Source organism: Mus musculus, chromosome 9 (assembly GCF_000001635.26).
Source record: "Mus musculus strain C57BL/6J chromosome 9, GRCm38.p6 C57BL/6J".
Classification (NCBI taxonomy): domain Eukaryota; kingdom Metazoa; phylum Chordata; class Mammalia; order Rodentia; family Muridae; genus Mus; species Mus musculus.
In genome coordinates, this window is record NC_000075.6 from 65,142,793 (window position 1) to 65,163,046 (window position 20,254).

A 20,254-nucleotide genomic window follows, 5' to 3' on the forward strand; every position below is an offset into this window, starting at 1 on the left:
ATCCCTCCCACACTCACCTCCCGCTCTTTTTTATCCTGAGGTTACCCAGGAGTGAAGATTCTAGGTACACAAGTGTTTTCTGCTAAATCTGGGAAATGTAAATTGATGTTTACCATTCCCCAACTCTCCTTATAACAAAGGCCAAAGAAACAACACCCAGAGCATGGGATAAGGAGGACAGGCCATACACAGCCCGTACCCTGAATACAGGGTCTCCCTACCAGGCACTGGACCAAGTCTCTGAGGTTTTTACCAGCAAATAGAAACCTGATTTATTTCTATTTCATTCTGCTTTTTAGGGTTTTTTTGGAGACAGGGTTTCTTTGTGTAGCACTGGCTGCCCTGGAATTTCCTCTGTAGATCAGACTGGCTTGGGACTCAGAGATCCACCTGACTCTGCCTCCTGAGTGCTGGGATTAAAGGTGAATGGCCCACACAAGGCTTAATTGTTACTGTTTTGTTTTTTTTTTTTAATCACAGTGAGGGGACATGTTGTCTCCCCTGTATGTGAAAAGCCAAAATGCCTCTCACTTTAATTCTTGGTCCGCACACCTCCATCCCACCAGTGCTGGAATTACAGGGAACCATGCTGGGTTTCAGCTGGGGAAGGAAACCAGGATTTTATGCAAACATTCTACCAAATGAGCTACATCCCAGCCCTTCGCATTGCTTTAGGGATTTTAATTTTCTGCAGTGCTCTCTTGTTAATCATGTCAAACAACCATGCGACACAAGCCACATTGCTGTTCCTTGATTTAAATAGTTGATGAGGAGAAGCTGGGATCGCACTGAATTTTTAAGATTCCATCCTGAACGTCTGTGAGGCTTCAGTGCCCGTGCAGGGTGATCACGAAAGCGGAGGCAGTGTTGAGCTCAGTCTTGCCTTTGAGGCTCTGATTTTTCTAAAAATCTTAAGTTCATTTTATGTGCAAGGGTGCTTTTCTTCCCTACACATCTGCTTCTCCACGCCTGGCTTCCACGGAGGCCAATAGAGGGCATGAGATCCTCAAGACTGGGTACAGATGGTTGCTGTGTTCCCCATATGGGTGCTGGAAATTGAACCTGAGTCCTCTAGAAGAGCAGCCAGCGTTTTTTAACCACTGAGCCATCTCTCCAACCCTCCAAGACTCAGATTTGCAAAGACCAATTGTGAGGTCCTGGGCACGTCACCTAACATCTCCAGGTTTTGGTTTTCTTATTTGTGAAAGAGCGAGTGGTATAAATGGTATTCACTCTTCTACAGTGGTTGAATTTAAGTAAAACACTGCATGGGGTGGCATTTGTAATACATAAAGTTTGTGTGTACATTAGGGACTCCTATTTTGCTGACAGATACACTACAGGCATGCAGTGGGTACGTGGGACTATGGAACTGGACATCTCTGTGTATAGAATTCTTCCTGGCTGTATGTACACTTCATGCTCACATCTCCTTTCCTTCCATTTCCCCTTCCCTAATTCAGGTCTGGGCCATTCTGCTGAACTGGCATTTTCTGTGGAGCCAAATGATGATATTGCCAACCCTGGGCAGCCCATAGTGCTGGGCTGCAAAGTGGAGGGCACCCCTCCAGTGCAAGTCTCCTGGAGGAAGAATGGAGCAGAGCTACCAGAGGGCACCCACACCACTCTGCTGGCCAATGGCTCCTTGCTGATCCACCACTTCAGGCTGGAGCAAGGAGGTAGCCCTTCAGATGAGGGTGACTATGAATGTGTGGCTCAGAACCGCTTTGGGCTGCTGGTCAGTCGGAAGGCTCGTCTCCAGGCTGCAAGTAAGTACGTGTCCCTTTTGTCCCTTGTATAAACCAGACTGGTGACCAGGGTCAGTCTACATCACGAGGGCACGGGAGGAGGCTTATATTTTGTAAAGCTCAAAAGAACAGACTTTCTAGCTTGGCTCAGTTGACAGGTAGCACAGTGGGGACTTTAGATGGCACAGTTATGTCATGTGCTGTTTTTTCGTGACTGGAATGTAAACTGACAAGAATGAAGCCAAAGCCTCACAGGCTGGAGGCAGGGCCTCATCCATGCCTTCCTTTGGCATATGAAGGTTTTCACATGTATGTTACACAAGAGCATCCTGGTCCATTAAATATGGTTCTAGTGTTTGAAAATAGAAACATTTGCCTTATTCTGTGGGGGCACTTAGATTTTGGGGGGGGGGTTTCGAGACAGGGTTTCTCTGTATAGACCTGGCTGTCCTGGAACTCAGTTTGTAGACCAGGTTGGCCTCGAACTCAGAAATCCGCCTGCCTCTGCCTCCCGAGTGCTGGGACTAAAGGCGTGCACCACCACACCCGGCTCTGGCACTTAGATTTTTGAAGGGACATTTTATTAACATGAAAATTTTAGTTATAGGTTAACTTTGAAACACTCCGAGTAGGATAAGACTTCACTATGCCAATAATGAGTCTCAAACTGGTCAAATTTTTTCTTTAAAAGCAAAACAACAAACACATAGGTGCTGGGGAAAGAGCCTAGTTAGCCAAGTCATTGCTGCACAGGCTTGAGTCTGATCCCTAGAATCCTATAAAAAGCCCAGTGTGGTAGCAGCAGCCTGAATCCCAGTGCTGGGGAACTGGAGACAGCAGGATTCCTGAAGCCCACTGTCCAGACAGCGCAGCTGAATTGGCAAGCCACAGGTGCCAAGGAGAGACACATGGTGGACCATGTTGCTGAGGAAGATACCTGAAATTGACCTCTGCCCCCCCACACACACACACTTGAGCATGCACACAATAAATAAATAAACAAATAAATAAATAAATAAATAAATATAGGTCAGGAAGAAAAGAGATTTATTTGAGGAGAAGGAAGAGAGTAGAAAGAGAGGAAGGGAGGGAGGGAGGGAGGGAGGAAGGAAGGAAGGAAGGAAGGAAGGAAGGAAGGAAGGAAGGAAGGAAGGAAAGAGACTGTCCTTGAAAAACAGCAAGAGTTGAGGCCAGTGAGCAGTGGTCTCCATCCTAGACCTCTGTATTTCAGGGAGGCAGCTGTTCCTTAGAAAGCCGCTTTGGCTTTGGTAATAACGCTCGCCAACATTTATTTAGTACTTGCTGGGTGCTCAGAATGCTTTATGTGACTTACCTCATTGACTCTTCAGAATGACTGAGGGAGATATGGGGTAACACTCCCCTTTTAGAGATGAGAACTCTGGGCCTGGGGAGGGTGGAATTCAGTGGTGACATTCTAGGAGTCAGAAGAGCCAGCAGCCTGGGCAACCTGAACTCTGTGCCCTCCCGCTTACCTCCTATGGCGCGCTGCCTCCTTCCCTCTGAACGCTGACAAGTCCCTTCCTGGCTCAGAGGACATTTGCACTGTTACTCTGAACAGGCTGCTGAGTGATGAATTGTCCCAGGCAGGAGCCCTCTTGCTGGGCTGAGGATGCCCCCTTTGTTCTGAGGAAGACTGATCCAGGCCCCCATATGGAGCTTGCTGGGAAGCAGCCCTGGACTTAGAGATGGGAATCACTTCTGGCTCAGCCACCCCTGGTGCTGGCCCTCTACACCAGGCAAGGGAGACCCATACAGCCTCTGAGCAGATGGCAGGGTGTGTGAGCTGGAACCAGAGTAAGCCCCCTCCCCCGCAAGATTCTTCTGTGGGTCTGGAATGGAAACTTTGAAGGGAGATGCTCAGTTTTGAGGAGGGATGAGTTCAGACAGGGAGTCCTTTGCACCCAAGGGCCTCTCTCTCTGTTCTTATAGGGGTGTGTAGTCCCAGGCTTTTTATTTCTTGGAAGCCACATGTAGGCCACGAGGTCCACTACTCTGTTGCTGTAGCCATATCTATTTTCATACCAGAAAATGAGATTACAAAGTTGTCATTGAGAACAATGCATCAAAGGTGGAAGGGTGGGTATCTCTGTTAAAGACTTAGGGGACAAGCTGGCATTTGGCGTAGTAGTTCAGGATGTCCTTTGGGTGGGCCCTCAGATGCCTGCTTCATCACCTTCTTTTTTTTTTTAAGATGTATTTATTTATTTTATTACATGAATATATTGTAGCTGTCTTCAGACACATCAGAAGAGGGCATCAGATCCCATTACAGTTGGTTGTGAGCCACCATGTGGTTGCTGGGAATTGAACTCAGGACCTCTGGAAGAGCAATCAAGTACTCTTAACCGCTGACCATCTCTCCAGTCCCCTTTACCACCTTGATGTTATCATACTTGGCAGCTTTCTCCATGCGGCATGTCAGATCCACAACAGACACATTGGGGGTAGGAACCTAGAAAGACATGCCAATGAGCTTCTCATTCAGCTCTGAGATAGCCTTGCCCATGGCCTTGGCAGTGCTGGTGGGTGCAGGGGTGATGTTCTGGTTAGCCCCCTAGACAGCGTGCCACAGCTTCCCAGAGTGGCCATCCACAGTCTTCTGGGTGGCAGTAATGACATGGAAGCTCATGAGTCCTTCCACAATGCTATGGCCTGTTTTAGTGCAGAAAGGTAGAGGCTGTTGGGTCTTTGCATCACCACAAAGGATCCTGGGAGGTAAAGGCTCAGAGGTAGATGTGGTTTTTCTTTTTTTTTTTTTATGCTGGGAATCAAACACAGGGATTTAAATATACTCGGTTAGCAATCTACCTCTCAGCCTCATTGTATGTGTGTGATATGTGTACATGTTCATGTATGTACACATATGAGGGGACATGAACATATGTGTGGAGGGCAGAAGTTGATGTCGTGTCCTCCTCAATCATTATCAACCTTCTTTTTTTTTTTTCCAAGACAGGGTTTCTCTGTGTAGTAGCCCTGGCTGTCCTGGAACTCACTCTGTAGACCAGGGTGGCCTTGAACTCAGAACTCCACCTGCCTCTGCCTCCCGAGTGCTGGGATAAAGGCTTGTACCACCACTGCGTGGCGTCAACCTTCCTTTTTAGAATAGTGTCTCTCGTTGAACTCAGAGCTCCTTGATTTAGCTAGACCAACTGGCCAGCAAACCCCAGGGGTCCTGCTGCCTCCACCTCCCCAGCCCTGGTCCAGCTTTTTTACGTTGGTTCTGGAGAGCTGATCTCAGGTCCTCACCAGTGTGAGGACTGACTGAGCCATTTCCCTACTACTAAATGGGTTATTTTCTGTGTGCGATGTTAACTTCAAGATATTTTGTTTGAGCTGGGCATGGTAGTTCACTACTTACCATCAGACCTCTGTGAGTTCAGCGCCAGCCTGGTCTATATTAGTGAATCCAGCCTGGCCTGTAAGTTCCAGGACAGCCAAGGCTAAATAAAGAGACCCTGTCTCAACAACAACAACAAAAAAAAGGTTTTGTTTCTTTCAACACTAGCAATGTAAGGAATTGAGCTGTGGGTGGAACTGGCCTGGGGTTAATTCTTTGGGGTCCCAGAAACAGCTAAGAGAATTGTCTCTGAGTGTTAGTCTGATATATACTCTTCCCCTTGCTTCTAAGTCTCTGTCCCATGGGGACTTGCTTTGGCTCCAAGCAACTGTGTAAGCAGTTCCATCTTTTTTACTTCACAGGCTGATGTCCCTGGGAAGCTTCAAAGCTGATTATCAGCCTCCATTTTCTCCCTGGCTTTCATCCCCTGACCTTGCCTGCTGGCACTGCAGATGTTGTAGGATATGGGAAAAGGGCTTTGTGATAAGGTGTGAGGGGCCTCTAGGATCCCCCACTTTTCCTGTGAACTCTAGGGTTGGCTAGGTAGAAGGAGTAAGCTCGCTTAGCACTGCTTCCAGGCAGGTCTGCTAAAATATCCAAGCCCTAGGTCAGAGGGCCCTCCGTCCATATCTCCCCCCAAAGCTGGGCTCGGCTTTAGCCTTGGAATTGCAATTTGGGATCGAGGTTCTAAGCTCCCAAGCTCATGATCTCAGGAGGCTTGGACTCTCTGCCTTGCTGTCTCACAGGCTCATAGTGTGAGGGTTGAGAACTGAGAGTTGCTGATGGGGAGTTTCTGTTCCCTCGGCCGAATCTCCTGGACCGTGACACATGCATATGTAGCATCCCACTCTGAAGGAGAGTCATGAGGAACAGTGCATCCTAAACTCTGCCTGACACACAGGAGCCACTCAGTAACAAAACATGTCAACAAAAACGCCATGTTGGTTTAAAGTGAGCTTCAAAGGCTAAGCCTTCCAATGTAATCTTGGCTGCCACAGAGGTAATCTCTGGCCGAAGCAAACTGCCTGATTCCACTTCCAGCCTGGGTTTTCTCGCTTGTTGCCATTCAGAGAAAACTCCAGGGAAACCTACCAGGCCATGAGACTGTGGGCTCCATGTTCTATTGTACACCTTCCCTGACCTAACCACCACAGAGACCCTCTGCTATCCCTCTGGAGGGATGCATGCATTGACTCCCTCTTGCTGAATGAGATTGTTGTTGCCTGATTTACTCTAAAAAGCCCCCTTAGGGCTGGAGACATGGCTCAGTGATTAAGAGTACTTGTTGGTATTCCCAAGGACCCAGGTTCAATTCCCAGAACTTACGTGGCAGCTTACAACTGTTCACAACTCCAGTCCCAGAGTTGGAGTTCCTTAGGCACAGATATGGTACATAGTCATGCAGGCGGGCAAAACATCTGTACATTTAAAAGTTTAAAAGGGCAAGGAAGGAGGCTAGCCTTAAGAGGTGGAGATAAGTAAGGGATCTCTTCCCAACTCTCTGCTCTCCAGTAGAAGCTCTCCATCCTGCCTCTTGATTCTTGGTCCCAATCTCGTGAGGGGGTAAAAGAGAAGCACCCTGGGATCAAGTGCAACATTCCCCAAGTTGAACTCCTTCTGACAAGCCCCCAGGGGGAGGGGCTTGGTAAGGTATGACTTTGAATCTAAGCATGTAGACAAGACTTGAATTTCTGTATCTAATAAGAGTCCAGGAGGTGTCAATGCTGCTGACCCACAACTGACTGACTCTTAAGAGGCTACCCAGTCTTAAGTCCTAATCTCACATCATAATCTCTAGTTTGAGAAACTGCAGGTGGCCTAGTGAAGTCTATAGAGCAAGGGCTTCAGGGGCAGAGGCCAAGTAGGTTTGAACCAACTCGGCCACTCACTGACCAGAGGCCCTAAGCAAATGTTGTTTAACCCTTTTGAGTCACTGTATACCCATTTGGACAAAGGCTGTAATCCCTCCCCTCAGTGTTTCTAGGCTTTGGGAACATTTGTTGAGGTAGTAGAATAAAGGGCTTGATGCCTAGGAAAAGTATACTGAGTATCTTGGATAGTGGTAGGTGTTGTCCACTGATGCTAGATGCATACTTATCCAGTGTTAATGGATTGTCTTTAATATAAATACTAGCAGTGAATTAATCCAGTGGCTATACTTCTTTACCTTATGTTAGTCCCCAATAACCACACAGAAAAAACAAGGTTTATTTAAAACTGCGCCTTAATAGCTGAGCAGTTTAATGATCTACCTTAACCTCCTATGCTAATCTGGCTACCTCCCAGCCCCATCCCATGATACTTGCATATTATTATTGATCTGGCTCTTTGGGCTTCTGGTGTATTTCTGCACCCCTTCTTCATGGCTCCAAATCCTCTATCTTCCCAGCCCATCTGAATCTCCCTCTCTCCCCATTCTCTTTCCTTTGGCTGACAGATGTCCTGGCCTATTCTCTATTCTGCCCAGCCATTTGGGTGATCAACATTTATTGACAAGGCAGAGAATAAATGGTAAGAATTGTTTAAACAAACCCAAGACAAGAGATTCTGAGTATACACATTACAATGCCATGTCCGGGTTGAAATAAGATGAGGGCAGAGAAATCAGCATTTGAATAACACAAGGGTAAACTTTACACAGCATGCAAAACCATTATGCCTACAGTCAAGCCAGGCTGGGCAGGCCTAGTTCAGATGTAGGATGGTAGAGCAAACAGATCTGGGCTTGGTGGCTGTGGCCTTTGGCCCCCACTACCCACTGGCTTTGGGACCTTGGGCAAGTCACTTAACCTCTTGGAGCCCCAGATTCCCAGATTATGTGCATGAAGAGCTCAGCACAAACCATAGAGAAGGCTCTTGACTGTTGATGAGGAACCAACCACATGAACTATTACTATTCTGAGCTCTGTGACTCCAGTCTTGGCTGTGGCATGATTCCTAGGAGGGGACCCAGAGTTCAGACCCATAGGAACTTCCAAGAGCGGAACCATTCTCAGGATGCATGAGGGAGAGAAGGCAGGCCATCTCTGGGTCCTCTTTCCACATGACTGATGGTTGTTTAGTCTGGAATTACGTTTGGGTGGGGCCAGGAGAAGCTTGGGCAGGAGCTGCTGGGGGCGACTCAGTGTATTGACGGGGCCCTGAGTAAAGCGATGGGTGGTATGGAGTAGGTCTTGGCCCCAGGGCTGTTATTGTGAACGTCTTCATCACTTGAAAGCTAATGGTCCAGGCCCAGATGTGAAGCTAAAGCTTTCCCACTCTCCTTGAAGGGTACTCAGTGAGGGGACCCAAGGAAATGTCCTTCGCTGCTTTCCAAAGACATCTATTTACTGTCAGGGCAGGAAACAGGTATTGAAGCTGAAATGTCAACTGGTGAGTGAGTGTCCACAGGTAGACATACTTCCCACTGGGAGTTCACCTCTCTCATGATGTGATATCTCATGATAAATGGGTGATTACTCGCTAATCGTGTGTGTGTGTGTGTGTGTGTGTGTGTATGCGCGAGTGTGTGTGTGTGTGTGTGTGTGTGTGTTCATGTTTGCACATATAAGTGTAGAAGCATAAGGACAGTCTTGGGGTATCATTCTGGGATTTTTGTTTTGTTTTGTTAGTCTTGGGGTATCATTCTGGGATTTTTGTTTTGTTTTGTTTTGCTTTTGGTTTGGTTTGGGCTTTTTGGTGTTTTGTTTGTTTGTTTTTGGGTTTGTTTGTTTGTTTGTTTTTTGTTTTTCGAGACAGGGTTTCTCTGTATAGTAGCCCTGGCTGTCCTGGAACTCACTCTGTAGACCAGCCTGGCCTGGAACTCAGAAATCCACCTGCCTCTGCCTCCCAAATGCTGGGATTACAGGCATGCGCCACCACTGCCCGGCTTTGTTTTGTTTTTGTTTTGTTTTTTTAACATTTTTTAAAAAGATTTATTTATTCATTTTGAACTCAGGACCTCTGGAAGGGCAGTCGGTGCTCTTAACCACTGAGCCATCTCTCCAGCCCTTGCTTTTGTTTTTTTTTAAGCAAGGTCTCACTGTGTGTCTTTGACTGGTCTGGAACTCACTGTGTAAAACAGATTGGTTTTAAACTCATTGAGATCCACCTGCCTCTGCCTCCCTAGTGTTAGAATTCAAACCATGACTTACCACACCCAGCCCACTTTGTTGTATTGAAACAGTCTCTGGCTGACCCGGAGCTCTCCCGGTAGGCTAGGCTGGCTGGCCAGAGAGCATCAGGGGTCTGCCTGTATCCACCTTCCTAGCACTAGGACTGATGTCTCTGTTTCTTTCCTACAAGCACTTTCTGGGAATTGAACTCAGGTCCTCATGCTTACAAGGCAAGTACTTTACTGACTAGACTATCCCCCAAGCCCACATGTAGATCACTGTTTGGCATTTTTGAGTAAGTTTTGAGGGGTGATAGAAAGAGGAGAGCTGGGCATAGTGGCGCACGCCTTTAATCCCAGCACTTGGGAGGCAGAGGCGGGCAGATTTCTGAGTTCGAGGCCAGCCTGGTCTACAAAGTGAGTTCCAGGACAGCCAGGGCTATACAGAGAAACCCTGTCTCGGAAAACCAAAAGGGAAAAAAAGAAAGAAAGAAAGAAAGGAAAGAGAGAGAGAGAGAGAGAGAGAGAGAGAAAGAGAGAGAAAGAAAGAAAGAAAGAAAGAAAGAAAGAAAGAAAGAAAGAAAGAAAGAAAGAAAGAAAGGAAGAGCAGGAAAGTGGAAAAGCCCTTTTGGGACCCCAGGAGCCCTGCCCACATGAACAGCTTACTGAGACGGTGGCGCTCAGGCCTATCTCTGTATAGGGCAGACCTGCCTCTGCTGCGCCTTTCCCCTGTCCATTTTTGCCCTCTGCCTTCCCAGTCCCTCCTCAGTCCTTTAACTTAGTCCTTTCTTCTTCCTCTCCTATGCTGGGAGCAATTGTGTTTGTGGCATTCAGGTTAGAGCCTTGGCAATGGCTGCTTGTATTGTTAAGTAACTGTTTTATAGCTACACACTCCATCTGTCTCTTCAGCTAGATTTTAAGCTCCTGGGGGGTGCTTCTCAGCTTTTGTATTTCTCACATCCCCTGCCTGAGGAGCTTGGTAAAAACTAAATGAACATGTGGCCTTCTGGGCTCAAAGTGCGCTCTCTCTCTCTCTCTCTCTCTCACTCGCTCTTTCTCTCCTTTATTTCTGAAATTGCTGGGTTGATAGCACAGTTCCAAGGAACACAGGCTGTGAACATGGAGAATGGATCTGAACGTACCATGTGTTTCACACAGGGCAGGACCATGGGCTGCCTGTTCTTCTCTGGAGGAGCTGAAGCTCTGTGGACCCCACCAGATGGGGTGTGACTCGCATTCAATTGCCTGATTCTCCTCTGAGAAGGGTCTTGGATCTCCTCTCCTGCCTTGGACCTTGCTCTCTGGCCTGACAGCCCCGGGGCACTTTGGCCCTGATGGGAGGGAGGCCTCCAGCTCTGTGCAGGGCTCAGGGCTGCCCCTCACCCCACCCGCAGGACTCGAGTGTGGAAGTTGAGTGCTTCTGGTTCCCACACCTTGGCTCCACTGTCGCAGGCAGCCAGCTGGCCCCTTAAACACAATGTGCAAATCTTCTCTGTTCCTGTCCCTGCATTGTCAGTGCCCAGGCGCCTGGGCTGGGAATGTGGGCCCGTGAATAGGAGAGGCATTTGCAGCCTGCAAATGAAACAGGCCCCCAGCCCCCCTTAACCCTCTGCCCCCTTCCCACCCCTAGGGAGAAAGGACTTTTTCACTCCTGGCCTGCTTGTATTGCCTTTCTCTCTCCTCTCCAGAGCCCCTGCAGGCTGGAGTGTGTGTGTGTGTGTGTGTGTGTGTGTTGAAGAGAGACTTTCGCACAGTAGCTTGAAGGTTATTTTACACCCCCTTAATAAAAGTGGAATGGAACAGAAAGGTATCCAGAATGACAAACCAGACAGCTCCCTCCTGCCTTTGTTTAAACTGGACTAAGGAAGTAATTCCATCAAAAATGTCTGCCCTGTGCACAGCTTACCTATGGCACCCTGCATTTCTTTAACTGTACCCTTGTGGGAGAAAGAGAGAAAGAGAGAGAGAGAGAGAGAGAGAGAGGGGGGGGGGGAGAGAGAGAGAGAGAGAGAGAGAGAGAGAGAGAGAGAGAGAGAGAGAGAGAGAAGCAGGTGAGCCATGTGTCATTGCTTAGAGACTGGCTGGCATGGCCATAGCTCCTCCCCGCTCATCTAGCTCCTAGTTTTTATTCATTAGGTGGGTCCCCAAATCTGTCTGCCATCCCAAGTGAGCCTATGGACAAGTGCTAGCTCTCTTCAAGGAACCTCTCCCTCATTTCTGAGCTCTGTCCTAAGACTTGCTGAAACTCTGATATTTGCCTCTCTCAAGTGAAGGGGAGAACAGCTGTGTGCTTCCCAAGGAGGGAATCCTGGGCACCGAAGTCCATGCTAAGAAGGTAGGAGAAGGCCTGTGGAGGGCCTAGAAGGGCAGGTGGATTGACCCTAGACACAGGAGAGTCTGGTTAGAGACTTGGACCCCACAGGCTCCCAGCACCACCACTGTCTCTGATGCTCAGCACTTCCATCCACTCCCCACCTCTGCCTCCCTCTGAAGTGACTTTGATGGGTTTGCCTTTAAAAAACCCCACGGCCAGTTTCCCCTAGCTTCTCCTCAGCTTCTCCTCAGCCCTTCCTTCCTCCTTCACTGGTCTGCCATTTCGCCTATCTTCCTCCATAGTGATTTCTCTAACTTTCTTTGCTTCCAGGGAACCCTCTGCTGTGGGAACAGATCCCCTCTGCAGAGAGCCAAAGAGGGGGAGGCTCAAAGAGGACCCCAAAAGAAAGGCTTCACAGATTTCCCCCACAAGTCAGGGCCTCCCCAGAGGTCAGTCCTCACTGGGAGGAATCTGAGAGCCTGACTGCCCCCTTGCTGGACACTGACCCTGACTGTGAGGTGGGGCAGCCCTGGGCTGCTCTCTGGAATGCTGGTGTTGGGTTGCAAAGAGATGCTAGCAGTTGATAATGGGCAGAAACTGGACTTTCTGGTCTGGCTGCTGCCCCCAAGGCCACTGGAATGTGGAGGAGTGGAGACTACCAAGAGGCCCTGGGGACTTGGGGTGGGCAGATGGAGACCAGACCACCTAAACGCAGAGGAGGGGCAGGTGAGGGGCAGACCACCATGAGAGAGAACCAAGTTGTAGCTCTTTCACCGGAAGGCATTCTGCAGAAATTGTCCTAAAGTGCTCGCCCCACTGTGACCTGAGTGGCCTTCCTAGACTCCAAGAAAAGCCAGAAGAAACTAGAGAGTGAATGTAGCTTCTCTCTGTTTGTTTGTTTCTTGTACAGCGTCTTCCTGTGCAGCCCAGGCTGACCTTGAATTCATGGCCGTCTTCCCTGTCTTCCTAGTGCTGGGATTACAGGCATGCGTCACCACACTTGGGTTTACAGTCTTTAAAAACCGAGCCTTCAGGATTGGATAGATGAGAGCAATTGCCGCTCTCCCAGAGGACCTGCCTTTGGTTCCTGGTACCCACATCTAGCCGCTCACACCCATCTGTAATCCTAGTTTCCAGGGATCCAATACTCTCTTCTGACCCCTGTGTGGGCCCCTACATACGTGACTTACACCGATACAGATGCACATGCAGACACACTAAAAAGTTTAAAACAAGTTTTTAAAAAACTGATGTGTCAGCCGGGCGTGGTGGCGCATGCCTTTAATCCCAGCACCCGGGAGACAGAGGCAGGCGGATTTCTGAGTTCGAGGCCAGCCTGGTCTACAAAGTGAGTTTCAGGACAGCCAGGGTTTCTCTACAGAGAAACCCTGTCTCAGCAAACAAAAACAAACAAACAAACAAACAAACAAACAAACAAAAAACTGACATGTCTAGAGCGCCCAAGCGCCTCCCAGTCTTTCAGCCTGGGCAGCAAATTGTTCTTCCGGCCTGAACCAAGGCAATCTGTACCTAGGTTCCCACAACCCCATCTTTCTACCCCATCCTACAGGCCTTTCCCGGCCACTTCCATGTCAGATATTTATGAGACATTCTGGTTTGCCACCTCTCTGAATTCTGGCTTTCTCCACGAACCTTGCTGGCCCCTACTTCCGAAAAAGGATGGGAGGTCCCTTGTGCCCCTCCCCTGGGACAAACTGGGAACTTGTAAGTCTCTGTTTTGTTTTTCATCATGGTTGCAGTTCTGATGAGTATGACTGACACCCATGGCAGATCAGCAGAGGACTTCATGAGTTCTCAAAGCACACTGGATACAGGAGTCTGAACATGACTTGCCACCCGAGTGGACCAGTTAGTAATAATGAAAAATGCAGCCATGGTCATGGGGGCTGGGGGGCATGCTGCTCTGTGATAAACCCTCTCTGGGGTCATTTACTTAATTCCCACAAAAGTTACATTAGTATTTCTAGTGCTGTGTTACAGATCAGAAAACAGGAGTCCAAAATGATTGATTAGCTTGCTAGAGGATATGGAGGGAATGGGGTTAGCTGAGGGTAGAAACCAGGTTGGCCTCTACAGCGCTCATTGGAACACAACGGACACCCATAACTCGTGGGGATAGGGACCTGAACGAGAGAACAACAGCTTAGAACCCCAGCCAAGGAGATTCCTCTTCCCCCTACTCTGAGCCACTGCTGGGGACTCCTGGAGGGGCAGGGAAGGAAGTTGGGTTTGCTGGGGCCGCAGGAGGTGGAGGTGGGAGTCGCCTGTGCCTGAGGAGGGAAGACAAATTCCCCTCCCCCACACGGGGTCCCCGGGCTCCCTTTCACGTTCCTGTTCCCCACGCATAATGATACTGATTGCTCCGCATCTGTCATAATTACTCTTTGTTTGAAAATTCAGAACAAATCACAGGAGAGGAACTGGCTTGGTTTGTGATGGCTCCTTCTCCCCAGGGGTCCTGGCAGGAGGGGGGAGGGGAAGGAGGGTGGCAGGGAGGAGCCATAATCAGCCCGGAGGATGCAGCTTACTGCTGCTGATTGTCCTTGTGCTGTCCCCTGGCCAAGGCAGGAACTACAATCCTGGGGGCTGAATGGCCCAACGATTCCAGGAGTTATCTGCCTACCTCTGCCCAAGGTTATAGTCTCTCCCCAGCCCGCTGTGGAGGTCAGAGGAACACCCCCTCCCACTAATTTGGAGAGAAGTCTATGGCGGTCCCCTGCCCTCTTAGCCTCTTTGAACAATGCGTCAGCCATCTCAGTAGGGAAGGGCAATAGGTATCTATCTGCTGGAAAGGCACAGTGTGGAGATCCTTATTACTGAGGAGTAGCTGTCCCTGAGAGGCTCCAAAACAGATCAGTCATTGTATCTCTTGAGTGAGAAGTAAGAGCAGGGACCATGGCTCCCAAGACCCTCTTGGGACTCAGTTGTCTGACATGCATGGTGCTCCAGGCTCCGGTCTTCCCCAACCCCAGTACTTCTGATTCTGCCCAATGCTCAGCCTGGAGTGCAGCCCTCCGTGCCCCTCCCAACCCACAGCCTCCCATCTCTGTAGTTTATTAGCCCTTTGCTGCCAAATCACCCTTGCAACTGTAAGTGTCAGTTCAAGTGCAATGTATGTCGGTGCCATTGTGTGTCTCCTTCCTTGGCTCTGGATATCCAGGACCCAGGGTCTCAGTGTCCTACTCCTGTAGTTGGCAAAGGTCACTTTGAGTAGGGGCACTTAGCCTGATTAACTCTAAGAACTTAACCTCTGCGAAGTCTGGGAATCTGGAACTACAGGGGAAAGTGGAAGAAAGATAAGGCCCTGGGCTTCCAGGTCCCTTCTTCCCAGTGGGCTTGGCCAAGGATTTCTGACCAAGTGGCTGGGTTAGATCATCTATTTGCAATTTGAAATCGGGAGGGAAGAAGCAGGAGTCTCAGAGGCTACAGGAGAGCAGACTCTAATATGGGCGGAGCGTGTCACCACCATAGGAGTGATGCTACCCAGAGTACATCAGAACAGGAAGGACACAGCTCCGCATTGTACTGCCCCTGCCCGCCCCGCTTCTCAGACTCCTGACTAGTCTGTTTCCCATACCACTGCCCTGGAAACTTGAGACCCTTGTCCTAAGTCCTGACTGTGACAGAAGAACAGCAAGGGACCAGATGCTCTTTCCCATGTGCTGATTGGTCAAATGGGATTTGGTTTTTAATTTCAAAGCCAGAGTTGAATAGGACCTTAGAGAGTTGAAACCCTAGGATAAACAACAAGTCCTGCATCTTTTTCTGCCATCTTCAAATTTGGCTCATTTCTCCTTCCCTTTGGGGGATTTTCACCATGTCTCTTACACCCCAGCACACACAGAATGTTACTCTTTTGACAACAATCCTCTTCACCTTGATGTTCTTGAGATCCCTGATAATTACGCTGTGCTCCTCAAGAAGCCCAGAGAAGCCCTGTCTCCTGTGGTGTCACCTGCAGGAAATTCTGTCCTTGCTGCCTCGGGTCACTCAGTAATGGTATTAGATGGAATCAGCCCAGAGTTGCACCGGTTTGGATTCCTGCCCCTTCCTTTGTCCCTAACTTGGATTTCCAAGTCAATCATTTTCTTATCAAACTGTGACAAAAATTAAGATCACAACAAGCAACCTTGCCTGCTGCTTCTGGAATTAAGACTTTACAAGATAAAATGATGCTGCTTTTTAATTGAATGTATTATCTTAAGTTATTTTATTAAGGGAGGATCTCCTGCATCTCGGGCTAGCCTTGAACTTGACGTGCAGCCAGGGATAACCACGAACTTCTGATCCCACAGCACTGGTATTGCACACATGTGCCACCATGCCTGGTTTATACAGTGCTGGAGATCAGACCCAGAACCTCCTGCATGCTGGCAAGCAACCTACCCACTGCCTCAGCCCTGATCTATTTCCTTTTGAGACAACTCCAAGCACTGAGATACAAGCACACACCACCAAGCACAGCAGGCTTGCTTTTATCCTATCGGAGGAGGAGCCACTAGGTTGTGTCAGCAGATTTGCTCTTTGGAGGCTTAGGAAGCCTTCTGGGACAGGTGCACAGGGCTCAGCTCTCCCGCTGATCTGCAGACACTTAGAGGAGAGGGTCCTTCCTTCCTTCCTGCAGCCTCTGCATGGCCTAGAGTTGGTGCTTGAGGATGGAATTGGGTCTCTGTCTGTGAGAAAAGATTGTCTGCTGTGATTTGCTTGCCTTCTGGAGCTCCACAGCCAGGGTGGAGTAGACAAACAAAGCTGAGTTTCTCTGCAAGCCTTAGAGCAGCTTCCCTTAAACCACTCTCAGGGAGCTTCTCCGTCCCTACAGCCGACTGCTCTTGTCTCAAAGAGTTTTATCCATCTCTCCTCCTCCTCCTCCTCCTCCTCCTCCTCCTCCTCCGCCTCCTCCTCCTCTGCCTCTTCCTCCGCCTCTTCCTCCTCTGCCTCCTCCTCCGCCTCCTCCACTTCCTCTGCTGCCTCCTCCTCCTTTTAAGATTTATTTATTTATTCTATGCAAGTACACTGTAGCTGTCTTCAGACACACCAGAAGAGGGCACCCGATCACATTACAGATGGTTGTGAGCCACCATGTGGTTGCTGGGATTTGAACTCAGGACCTTCAGAAGAACAGTCAGTGCTCTTAACTGCTGAGCCATCTCCCCAACTCTATCCTTCTCTCTTCATTTGACTGTACTCTTTTTTTTCTTTCTTTTTTTTTTTTTTTTTTTTTTTTTTTTGATTTTTCGAGACAGGGTTTCTCTGTGTAGCCCTGGCTGTCCTGGAACTCACTTTGTAGACCAGGCTGGCCTGGAACTCAGAAATCCACCTGCCTCTGCCTCCCAAGTGCTGGGATTAAAGGCATGGGGCACCACGCCCAGCTTCGACTGTACTCTTAACATTCATTCTAGTCACCCACAGTCTTAGCAAGGGTCCACTTGTGTGCTGCCACTCGGGACACTCTCCTAGGGAAGTGAGAGGCATTTCCAGGACGCTTCAGACCTTAACCTGAAAAGAAGTAACAGACCAGACTCTGGCTAAAAAGCTCCCTTTCCCCTCCAGTTCCTGGGCCTCCTCTTTGGAAGGACTGTGCATATACATGGCCGCCTTCCTGTCACTTGTAAACATCACAACCATAGCAGAGCTAAAGCATCCCGTGGGCAGATGTTGCTGTGGAAATGGCCATTATCCTTGTCTTCCTCCTCGCAGAGGGCTTGCCTGTGAAGGGTTTTCTCACAAGTTACTTTGCTTGGGTTGGTAAGGTATGAGACGAAATAGGCTTCAGTTAAAAGTAAAGTATGTAATTGGAGCCAGAGGTTCCTGTGGCTTTTGAATAGTGGACCATCTTCCAAATTATAATATACCTGAGGACTAAGCATTCAACACTGTCACTGAAGTCTGCTCTAAGTACAAAGGCTCACGCGTGCATGCACACGAATGCAACTTTTGTTTGATTGAGCATTGAGTCTTGTAAGATAAAGGTTATAGGTTAGAGAGGTGGTTTACTTGGTGTTTGCCATGCAAGCGTGAGGACCTGAGTTCTGATCTCCAGCACCCATATAAAAAGTCTGATGCAACAGTGCATGTTAATAGTCCCAGTACTGGGTAGACAGAGACTGGAGAACCCCTGGAGATTTCTGGGCAATTTTTTTCAGTTAGCCAAATTGGTGATCTCTAGGTAAGCCAGAGAGACTGTCTCAAAAATGAAGGTGGAGGGGTCTAAAGAAATGACTCAGCCATTAGAAGCACTTGATCCTCTTCCAGAACACCCCATACCCCAGATCAGTTCCTAGCACCTACTTCCAGGGGCCAGGGAGCTCATAACTGCCTGCAACTCCAACTTCGGGGGATCAGACACATTCTTCTGGCCTCCAACGGCATGTGCATACCTCTGTCTGTCTGTCTGTCTGTCTCTCTTTCTCTCTCACACACACATAGAGGAATAAAAATATTAAAAAATAACTTAAAAATAAATTGAAGAACAACTGAGGAAAACACCTGACATTCAACCTGTAGCCTGCACATGCATGTGCACACACAAGCCCATGCATGCACACATGCACAAAGTGAAGGTAGTAGCCTCTATCAAATTAAAAATGGTCTTTGGTCTGCTACTAATAGCTGTTTCCTTGGATAAATTCTTCTTCTCTATAGGAAAACCATGTGAAACATCCTATCTTAGAGCCTTGTGGCTCTCCAGAAGGGGCTCAAGAACTAGAGGTGGGAAGGGGGGTGGGGGATGGGTCGGGTGGGGGCAGCTCCGGACCGCCTGCCTCTACCCTATACAAAGCGACTCTGCTTTATCTCTTTGTTTTGTTCTGCCGTTCTCTAAATTGACTAACTAGGCAGATCTTTCAAACATAAGTAGTTCACAGCAGCAGGTGTTGTGAACCCAAGCAGGCTTAAAAGGTCCTATACAGCCTTAGGCAGAAGAAATAGGAATCCGTGACAAAGATTTACTTAGGGTTATGAAGGAAAACATTGTGATCACATCTGGGCTAGGACCAGGGTTCTACTTTGCTTCGAAACCGAGTGAAGAAAACAATGAGCTACCCTTAAAATGTGCAAGCATGCTTTCCCCTTGTGATTACAGCTAGTACTTGGTAATAATGTTAAACACAAGGAACTGCTTGGTGGCTGTTTACTCTTTCCAATGTTGCTCCATTCTCTCCTGAGACAGGATCTCATACAGCCCAGGCTGGCCTGGACCTCACTCCATAGCTGAGAATAACCTTCGACTTCTGATCCTCCTACCTCCTGGGTGCTAGGCTTATGCAGTCCTGGGGTTTGACCTTGGGGCTTTGTGTGAGCGTGCTATTATCTGAGCTACATCCTAAGCCCTCTGTTCTTGAATGCTATTTCTCAAAGTAGATGGTTACTCCAATTAAGGGGTTGGCTGTGGCTGCCAGCAAAGAGCCTTCGATGTTGCAATGACAGGAGCATTAGAAAATTCTGCATATGCAGGGAGAATTCTTTGGTCTTTGTCAAAAAGATGATACTCACTAAAACCAGGCACCTATAGCCCTAGGGAGAACAGAGGGTGAAGGGAAGTCACCCCTGATATGGAAGTTGGGCTGTCCATGCTACTTGTCTTATTTGGTATTGATGAGGAAAAGACAGCAGCCCAATGCAGCATCTTACAACAGCAGGACCACCAGCTTGCCTGTCTGTATCAGTTTCCTTTAGTTCTGATTGATTTCTTAGCTGAGCTGACTATCTTAATAGATATGGAAATGCCTCAGGCTCGAGGGGTTTCTGATGGGGAGTCTGTCTTCACCTTTCTGTGGCCGGAACCCGCACTGCACTGGTACCTACCAGTCCACCAACCTGCTAGGGAAGACCGTTCTTTGCCTCAAAACTGCGGTTTCAGCGCTCCTGATTCAAATCCTGCTTCCTGGCCTCCCAGACTTCATCGTGCCGTTCTTTGTTTGTTTGTTTGTTTTCTGTCTCTTCTAGTCTTTTCTGAGTCATTCTGTCCTGCCGGCTCATTCCCCAGTCTCTCCAAAGCATTCTCTAAACTTTTTGGTTGCTTGCAGTTGGTGATCCACAGGTGGACCCCAAAGCGGACAATTTTCCTCACTGTTCCGCCAATGGTTTCATGTGTTCTTACGAAATTTAATTAGGGCTTAGTGAATGCAGGCCTTTCCTGGCTATCAGACTCAGGCATGGAACTGGAAGACCAGAGGAGGTGACTGCGAACGGAGAAGGCTGGTTAAGGAGTCAGGAGTAGTGGGAGCAGGAGCGGGTGCTCCCATCTTGTCCATCTTCTTTTTGTGAGACAGGAATTGCTGTCTCAGTTTCATCTCACCGGAGGTAGCAAGGAGCCAGTCCTAGTTGGGGAATTCGAACCTCTGGAGAGGGATAGGGTGGCGGGAAATGGTGCTTCGCTCGCCCCAGCGACATCAAACCCTCGTTTGGCGTGTGAGGACAATGGCTGTCTTATTTTCTCCATTCGCCGCGCACAATGTCGGATTCTCTCATTCACCCGCGGTGGTGCGAGCGAGGTAATTAGCCAGTGCCATTCAGCGTGGACACTATTGCTATGCGGGGGGGGGGGGGGGGACGCCCGCGTCGGCCCGGATTAGCCGCGGGGCGGGGTGTGCAGCTGCGGCCACTTCAAAGGGGCCCGGCTGGCCCGGCGGGCTGTGGGAACCCGGCCTGCCTCCTGCGGGAGCGCCTGCAGCCCGCGCCTGGACCGCGCACCGAGATCGCGCGCCGCGCCACTTGCG

The 20,254-nt window shown here is 49.0% G+C and overlaps 1 protein-coding gene across 3 annotated transcripts in view; it reads left to right on the plus strand.

Moving 5' to 3' along the window:
* Igdcc3 (immunoglobulin superfamily, DCC subclass, member 3) overlaps window positions 1-20,254 on the plus strand; it is a 45,878-nt gene that overhangs the window by 1,639 nt on the left and 23,985 nt on the right. For 2 of the 3 annotated variants that reach the window (NM_001357257.1, NM_008988.3), the window contains exon 2: window positions 1,464-1,769. In NM_001357257.1, the coding sequence (NP_001344186.1) occupies window positions 1,464-1,769 (306 nt within the window). Of the gene's footprint in view, window positions 1-1,463; window positions 1,774-20,254 lie in introns of those variants that run through there. The other variant, XM_011242679.2, reaches the window with a different exon arrangement.